This window comes from Acartia tonsa, chromosome 1 (genome assembly GCF_053477335.1).
Source record: "Acartia tonsa isolate MP-2025a chromosome 1, ASM5347733v1, whole genome shotgun sequence".
Lineage (NCBI taxonomy): Eukaryota > Metazoa > Arthropoda > Copepoda > Calanoida > Acartiidae > Acartia > Acartia tonsa.
Window position 1 is genome coordinate 45,089,724 of NC_137260.1, and position 8,068 is coordinate 45,097,791.

Consider the following 8,068-nt stretch of genomic DNA (forward strand, 5'->3'; position numbering starts at 1 on the left):
GTAACTGTTTTGCGTGACCAAATTTTGTGTGTGTATTCCTCTAACAGGTGAGAGATGTTTAAGCAGTGAACATAATTTGTCTGTATTTATAGAGAAGGATCTAAAGGGATAAGACAATGGCCGGTAAATTGCTGTACATATCAAATGATTATACACAAAACTCTCTCTTTTGTAGATTACAATAATCGGTAAAAACGTTTGGACACTCAATTTAATGAATTACCCAATGAAAATTCATGGAAAGACCCCAAAGTAAAAGTTGTAAAGCCAACGAATAAGAAAACATTATTAAAAACTTTGGGGATCAGTGTAATAAACTGCTAATTGTCCCATTACTTCCTAATTAAAGAGACAATTAGCTTAATTGAAAATTTGAGTATTTTACATACATATTACATACTGATACCTTATGTTTTGTGCATTCTTTTTTTTTGGTGCTTCATGTGCACGCTACTGATCTCAATCCTTTCCTATTATATAAAGTTGTAAGGTGTTCTTTGTTTGAAGCTTAAGATCTTAATAATTAAAGAATCGATGGATTCTCTATTTAATGTAAGCTTCATATGGTTATTTAAGCTATTTTATTTAAGTCGAGGGATGGTTTTGAGCTAATTTTTCAAGCCCCTAGATGCTTGGGGCGTAGCCCCTAGTACGTATTAAACAAAATATACCAACTTTCAAAAAGTCTTGACAAACAGAGGATCTAGTTACAGGAAAGTATAGACAATTCCAAGATCATTAAGGTAGACAAACGAAATAAAAATACATTGACAATAATAGAGAAAAATAGTTCAGAAGTGTGTGTGTGAATTCGATAAAAATCTATACTACAGGGTGCTTAATATGTGAACATACTTACTTTTAGAGGCTTGATTATTAATATGTTAAGCATGTAACATTGTTGTAACATACAATTTGGTTTCCCTCCAATTTTCATTGTTTGAAATTCTAACAGGCTTGCAAACAACCCTATCCCCCCCCCCCCCCCCCTGGAAGTCGTGTAATTGTCGTGTATCTCTACCCCTCCCTTCCAACCCATAATCTCTAACTGACATTCACCTGCCCCCCCCCCCCCCTTTAACGCTGAGCATACTTACATCTGCCTGGGATAAGTAATGGAACAAATTCAACCAATGGGGATCAAGATATTTAAAACAGTTTAGCTATATATAGTGCGAGAGAACTTTACAACAATCAGTTTCATTTCAAACTACAGAAGCATCAAGATGACCGGTAGAGGCAAAGGTGGAAAAGGTTTGGGAAAGGGAGGCGCAAAGCGTCACCGTAAGGTGTTGAGAGATAATATCCAAGGTATTACAAAGCCCGCTATCAGGCGTTTAGCTCGTCGTGGTGGTGTCAAGCGTATCTCTGGACTTATCTACGAGGAGACCCGTGGTGTTCTTAAGGTTTTCCTTGAGAATGTGATCAGAGATGCTGTCACCTACACTGAACACGCCAAAAGGAAGACTGTCACCGCTATGGATGTTGTCTATGCCCTCAAGAGGCAAGGCCGCACCCTGTACGGATTTGGAGGTTAAGCTGAAGTAGGTTCACGACCTGACCTGATCACTGGAAACAAAACGGTTCTTTAAAGAACCAACCAAAATATTCTAATTGAGATTTTAAAATAACCAAACAAGAACAACTTTTACAAAAGCGAAGCTATGAACAAATATAGAGTTGCTACACTATATATATCGTACCTAATTGTTACAGTAAACATTATCCAAAGTAAGAACTGTGACAGACGGATGCAGACCCTTATTACAGAAAGCTTGCATAAAAATATAAAAACAATGTAAAAAATAAAGAATGCATAAAAATATTTTTCACAATTAAGAAAATTGATCTTTACATTGTTTTCACTTAAAAAGTAATTTTGAGACTTTATTACAGAGATGCTTTACTTTTCATAGTATATGAAATGCCTTAAACCTAAATCAATTTAAGAAGCCTAAAAGTGTCTTTTCTGTGAGTCTAATTCTTAAACCACCTTTTTTAGTTCAGAGGTTGTTTAATATCATACCGAAAAATTATGTCCATGTTATGTATCAATGTATGCTATTGTACTATGTGTCGACATAAAAAATATTTAATTTGATAACGCGACAATGTACCTAATTTATTAAAGATGGAAAAGATATTAAGTTTTTATTAAACTAGCTAAAAGTTGACATGTTTAAAATATAAATACAGACGTTCTGTTAATGATAATAGAGTTATGCTTTTTAAAGTTTTGCGAAGTTTTTCTGTAATTAGGGTCGGTGTTGCAACAAATTTACTTACATTTTATTTAGATTTATGCATTAATATTCTGCTTATTAAGTTATTGCACTCTACAAGTGTTAATGTTAGTTTGTCCTTCCATTTCAGAGCTTCGCTTTTATGAATGTTGTCATCCTTGTTTTTACTTAGTGTCGACATAAAAAGTTATTTCATTTGATAACGAGAGAATGTACCTATTCTTTTAAATATAGCAAGTTAGTGTTAAAAACTTAAAATAGTGAAAGTTAACATTTTTTAAAGCAAAGCTTTTCTATAGTTGGGGTCGGTCGGTCCGTCCGTAAATCACAGACAGATAGCTCTTTTTGTTAATTTAGAATTATCCTATCGATTCCTAACTTTGCATGATGCTTCCTGAAGTAGTTTGGTACGATTTAGAAAGCGTAGCAACTCTATAACCGTTACCAGAATGTCAGTACGTCCATTTTAAACATGTTGATTTTTAGGTGATAAAATTATCCGATTAGTCTAATTTTTGAAATATTGATTCCTAAGACAACAAAGTACAATGTAATAAGCGAAGCATCTCTATAATCAAGTCCTCAAAATGTAAGTATGTCCTTAATATTCTGATTTTACGTAATTTACTAACAATTTTGTTTCTACTTTTATACATTTATATTCTGATTATTCAGTTCTGATACTCTATTAATGTTCATTTGTCTTACCGTTTCAGAGCTTCGCTTTTATGGATGTCGTCATCCTTGTTAAAATATGTATTATACAATATACAGGCATTATGTTAATGATTATAAAGTTGCTAAGCTTTCTTAATTATACCTAGTTATTACAAGAACCACCATGCAAATCAAGAATATATAACCTAACTTTTAAGTCTTAAAAGTACCTACCCGGTATATCTTTTAAACAAAGTAGTATTGGTCAATGAATCTCGATAACCAATGAATCGATTGAGTTTTCCATTAAGTAGATGCTTAGGTAAAAGATGGCCAATTGGAAATTTCCACGAAGAACAACCACTAAAGGCTGCGACTTTGCATCTATTCTAATGGACTCAAGCTCGATTTCTTAACAATCGGCATTAAAGTCTAATGTAAAATAATATCTTATGTGTGAAGTACAAATATTTCGAGTAACACCTATGATTTACCATTTTTCATTTAAATTGCTCGCCTTTTATAAATAACATAAGATAAACTAGAAAAATTAAATGGACCATTGTACATAAACAAACACGCGAATTCTCAATAATGAATAATATGGTAGGTCCTTTAGAGGACCGTTTGTATCCAGTGGGCAACAATAGAAGATAATTGGTCAAATTACTTGGAGCTGGTGTACTTGGTGACAGCCTTGGTTCCCTCAGAGACGGCGTGTTTGGCCAACTCTCCGGGAAGGAGAAGCCTGACAGCAGTCTGGATCTCTCTGGAGGTGATGGTGGATCTCTTGTTATAGTGAGCCAGACGGGAAGCTTCAGCAGCAATACGCTCGAAGATATCGTTGACAAAAGAGTTCATGATGCTCATGGCCTTGCTGGATACACCAGTGTCGGGGTGCACCTGCTTCAGAACCTTGTAGATGTAGATAGCATAGGACTCTTTGCGTCTCAGCTTCTTCTTCTTCTTGTCTCCCTTGGCAATGGCCTTCTGGGCCTTGCCGGATTTCTTAGCAGCCTTTCCTGAAACCTTGGGGGGCATGGTGTTGTAGATAACGAGATGAATCTGCTTGTAGGTCCAAACCTCCTTGTTTAAATACCCACTCTGTGTTCAATAATCTTCTTCATGTAGTTCCCGCCCACATTAATCTCATTGTTGTAGACAAGGCAGGTGAAACATATCCCAACTAATAATATGAAGACAATGAGGCATTTTCCCGCTTCGTTGTTGAGCCCAATAATGGGAGGGATGGCAGTGAGTATTGCGCAGATGTTGTACTGGCACGACCACCTTTCCGCGGGGGATTAAGTTCGTTTATGTACATGCACAACTTGAAAATGCAGGCAGGCAGGAATCTAAAACTTAAGTGAGAACAAACTTTTTACAAAAATCAAACAAGAAATACAAAAATATAATAACTGTAATAATATAGCTCAAATAAAAATATATTCCTTAATTTGCCACCTAAACATAATTTTGAGTAAAAAATTGTCTAATATTTGTTAAAATCTTTTTCTTACTTTACACTGCAATATACTTCGAAAACAAGACCTTTTTTCATTTTTAATATAATACTTTTGTTTTTAAAAGCTTACTTAAATGTTAAAACTATCCTACAAATAAGAAAATTCTAGAACATCAACCAACTCAAAAAGTTCTGCCCGATGTTAATGAAAGTTGACTTAAGTCATAATCTTAATAAGTTGATACTGTTTTAATCCTTAGTTTATATGTCTTAATAAAACTTAAACGTACACCTAGTTAAAATATAATCTATTCTTCAATAAAAAAAAGTTAAGGATACTACTTCACTCAATCTGCAAATACAAGAAATTGCAAACTACCCGTTACACAAAAAGTTTGTAGATTTACATTTTGTAAAATTGAGTTTTGTTTTTAGAAGTATATTTAAATCTTGTTCTATTTATCGAATTAAGAAAAAAGTTTGTTCTCACTTAATCCTTATGATAAGCTGTCCCTTTAAGTTTGAAATGGCTTGGCTTTGGTTCCTATCAAATGTTATTGTTTGTATTTTTCCGTTCGCGCCAAATAATTACTTTGAATGCTAACTATGAACTTCCCATAAAAATCTGAAAATGTAAATAGGGACTAGGTAAATAGTTCAAGTCTTTGAAAAGTTCAGTTTTTGTATAACTAAAATTAAGAAAGGAGGAATTAAGTACTTAGTAGTTCTAAAACAGTTATTTGAAAAGTTTAACATAGAAAAATTATAATGACTAGTGCTGTATTTAAAACTAGCGACTACGCCCCTAGAGGCACTTTGGGGAGTCGAATTTTATAACCCAATTTATTATTTTAGATTTTAAAAGAAAAAGTAAAAAAACTTTGGGATGTGGATTTTTTTTGGATGGGGGGGTTTTCTAGGGGCGATTTCTCTTAGGAGGGTGGTGGTACCCTCCCCCAAAATAGTTTTAAACCTTCCCGGGACCTATGAGAAGCTACCCTGTTAAGGAGAACCCGATCGGTGCATTGGTTAGCGAGATCCTTCGGTACAAACACACAGACAAACAGACATCCTGTTAAAGTTTTTTTAGAGAATTTGTTGAAATGCTGAAAAATCTAGTTATTTTTGTGTCATTCAAAAGCAGTTCTGCAAATCCATTTCATAGAAATATCCTTTATGTATTTCTTTAACTAGACTAAAATTTGGTCATTCACTTTACATCGTATTTTGCATTTTTCTTCCCTAATATCATGATATTGTCTTTTTCTCTCTTTTAATTCTCCACTTCTAAAAAATTCTAAAATCAATTAAATTGGTACCTAGTTCAGCTAATATATTTTTGAAATACGTTCATGCATATTAGTTTTAAGATAATTTTTTTTTACCAAGACCTATAACTAAGTTGTAATAAGGAAATTTTATTTTTATAAATTGTAGTGCAGAAATAATCCGTTTGTTGTATAAACAATCAAGTTTCGCGGGTAAAGGCAGGTGAAAGCCTGGGTTAAAGCGTATCATGCATAGGGAGGAGAAACATCTATAAAAGCGGGGAGGGGGGGGGGGGGTTGCAAGGACTTGATGTACAATTTGGAGAGGGAGAGGTTAATTCCTATGGGATTATTGGGAAATTTTATGGGGAAGATTAATTTTTAACTCTAAAGAGAAGGAAATTTTGAGCTTAAAAAGATAATAAACCCCGAAATAGTATAAATAAGGCATTTCCCAGATAAACAATCAATTTGAATTCAACTTTCAAATACCTAACTGATAATCATGTCTGGACGTGGAAAGGGTGGAAAAGTGAAAGGAAAGGCGAAGTCCCGTTCCAGCAGGGCTGGACTCCAATTCCCAGTTGGTCGTATCCACCGTCTCCTCCGCAAGGGAAACTATGCTGAGCGTGTTGGAGCTGGTGCCCCAGTCTACATGGCCGCTGTCATGGAGTATTTAGCTGCTGAGGTTCTCGAGTTGGCTGGTAATGCCGCCAGAGACAACAAGAAGACCAGAATCATCCCCAGACATCTCCAGCTGGCCATCAGAAACGATGAGGAATTGAACAAGCTACTGAGTGGTGTCACCATTGCCCAGGGTGGTGTTCTTCCCAACATCCAGGCTGTTCTCCTCCCCAAGAAGTCTGAGAAGACCAAGGCGTAATAAGTTGACCGGATTGCTACATTGTACCTGAAAAAGCTTTCTTTATAGAAAGCCAAAATTTTAAAAATTTGAGATATTCACTGTTTAGCTTTTGTCACCAAGCACTAAAATTTCTGAAAAATTATGTACTAAATAAATTTAGCTCCTGTAGGTATACACGTACAGAATAAATTTTACACCAATTTCTAATTGTACTGGATACTTGGAATTTATATTAAAGGACGCCTGCAAGAAATAACACGCTTTAACTGCTGAAAGACTGCCACAAGTAGACCCAATACCCAAAATTTAAAGCCTTCAGCTTCAATAACAAAAAAGTTCTAGGCATTTCAAAATAACATTTTATGTACAATGAAAATTTGAAATATTTCCAATGCTCATAAAAGAAAAAACAATATTAAATTACGTCGCCTAGGCATAAAATTATAACCTTATCTTTGTCAGAAACTTAGATTGCCTGTAACTGATTACATTTTTATAATAAAAACACCACATTTCATAGTCAAAATCTATGAAAAAAATTCGATTAAAATTGCATTTTTTAACGAAAATCATAGCGGAAACAAAGGGGTAAACTAATACAAGCTTAGCTGTGATTGGTTGTTAAGCTGATTAAGCCTTCTGATTGGCTACAGTACATTCGGTACATTTGACTATAAAAATGGGTATTTTTATTGTAAAAATATAATTATGGAAACCTAAATTTATGACAAAAATAAGCTTATAATTTTGTTTCTAAACCACGTAGTTTAATTTCAAAGTTTTCAACATGAGCATTGCAATTCTTTCAAAATTTCCATTGTACAGAAAATGTCATTTTAAAATGCCTAGAACTTTTTTGTTATAGAAGCTGAAGGCTTCAAATTTGGGGTATTGGGTCTACTTTTGGCAGTCTTTCAGCAGTTAAAGCGTGGTATTTCTTGCAGGCTTCCTTTAACAACCTATATATAAAAAAATCTAGGTTGAATGTCCACTGGACATTGTCCAGTTCAAAGTGTGATGGATAAGGAGCAGAAAAAAGCCCTATACTCAGGGTGGGCATACAAAAAACCAACCAGCCAGCTTTCTTCATTATCTATCTTGTTTATAGTGAAATCTTGCTTACCTATTACCTACAACAACATAAACATTAATATTTCATCAATATATCAAATGTATCTGACTCCTAAATAAAAAAAAAGACCAAAAAACCTGAATAAATCCCAGGGTTTTATTAAAAAAAAACTGGGTGGGGTTGGGTTTTAAAAAAAATTCTTTTTACCACACTGCCAATATCAGTTATTTTATAAAAAAATCACAAAATCTTTGCTTTCTTTTTAAAAAGTACCTAAATATTTTCGCGTACAGTTTTCCATTGTAAAATTGCAGTTCAATTTTAATGCCTGGAAAAAAATTGTAACTATGACACAAGTAATTTCCCTCAAAGCGAATGCATTACACTGCGTTCAAAGGTGCTTTGACTTTAGTGTCAGAACCTAAATTGGGACATAGTGCATTTCATTACCCTAGGTTGGGTAACTTCATTTCACTTTTCAATAAAATCTAAAATTCA

The 8,068-nt window shown here is 34.1% G+C and overlaps 3 protein-coding genes across 3 annotated transcripts; 2 read left to right on the forward strand and 1 right to left on the reverse strand.

Annotated features, from left to right (window-relative positions):
* The first annotated feature begins 1,214 nt into the window (after nucleotides 1-1,214).
* Nucleotides 1,215-2,233, forward strand: LOC145328960 (histone H4). The gene has a single exon (XM_080173299.1). It carries the CDS (start codon nucleotides 1,227-1,229, stop codon nucleotides 1,536-1,538), a length of 312 nt encoding a protein of 103 aa, XP_080029425.1. The 5' UTR covers nucleotides 1,215-1,226; the 3' UTR covers nucleotides 1,539-2,233.
* Nucleotides 2,234-3,566: 1,333 nt separating this feature from the next.
* LOC145327687 (histone H2B-like) lies at nucleotides 3,567-3,941 on the reverse strand. The gene has a single exon (XM_080171246.1). The coding sequence runs from the start codon at nucleotides 3,939-3,941 to the stop codon at nucleotides 3,567-3,569; it is 375 nt and encodes a 124-aa protein (XP_080027372.1).
* Nucleotides 3,942-6,004: 2,063 nt separating this feature from the next.
* LOC145329697 (histone H2A-like) lies at nucleotides 6,005-6,658 on the forward strand. The gene has a single exon (XM_080174424.1). The coding sequence runs from the start codon at nucleotides 6,139-6,141 to the stop codon at nucleotides 6,514-6,516; it is 378 nt and encodes a 125-aa protein (XP_080030550.1). The 5' UTR covers nucleotides 6,005-6,138; the 3' UTR covers nucleotides 6,517-6,658.
* Nucleotides 6,659-8,068: the final 1,410 nt, after the last annotated feature.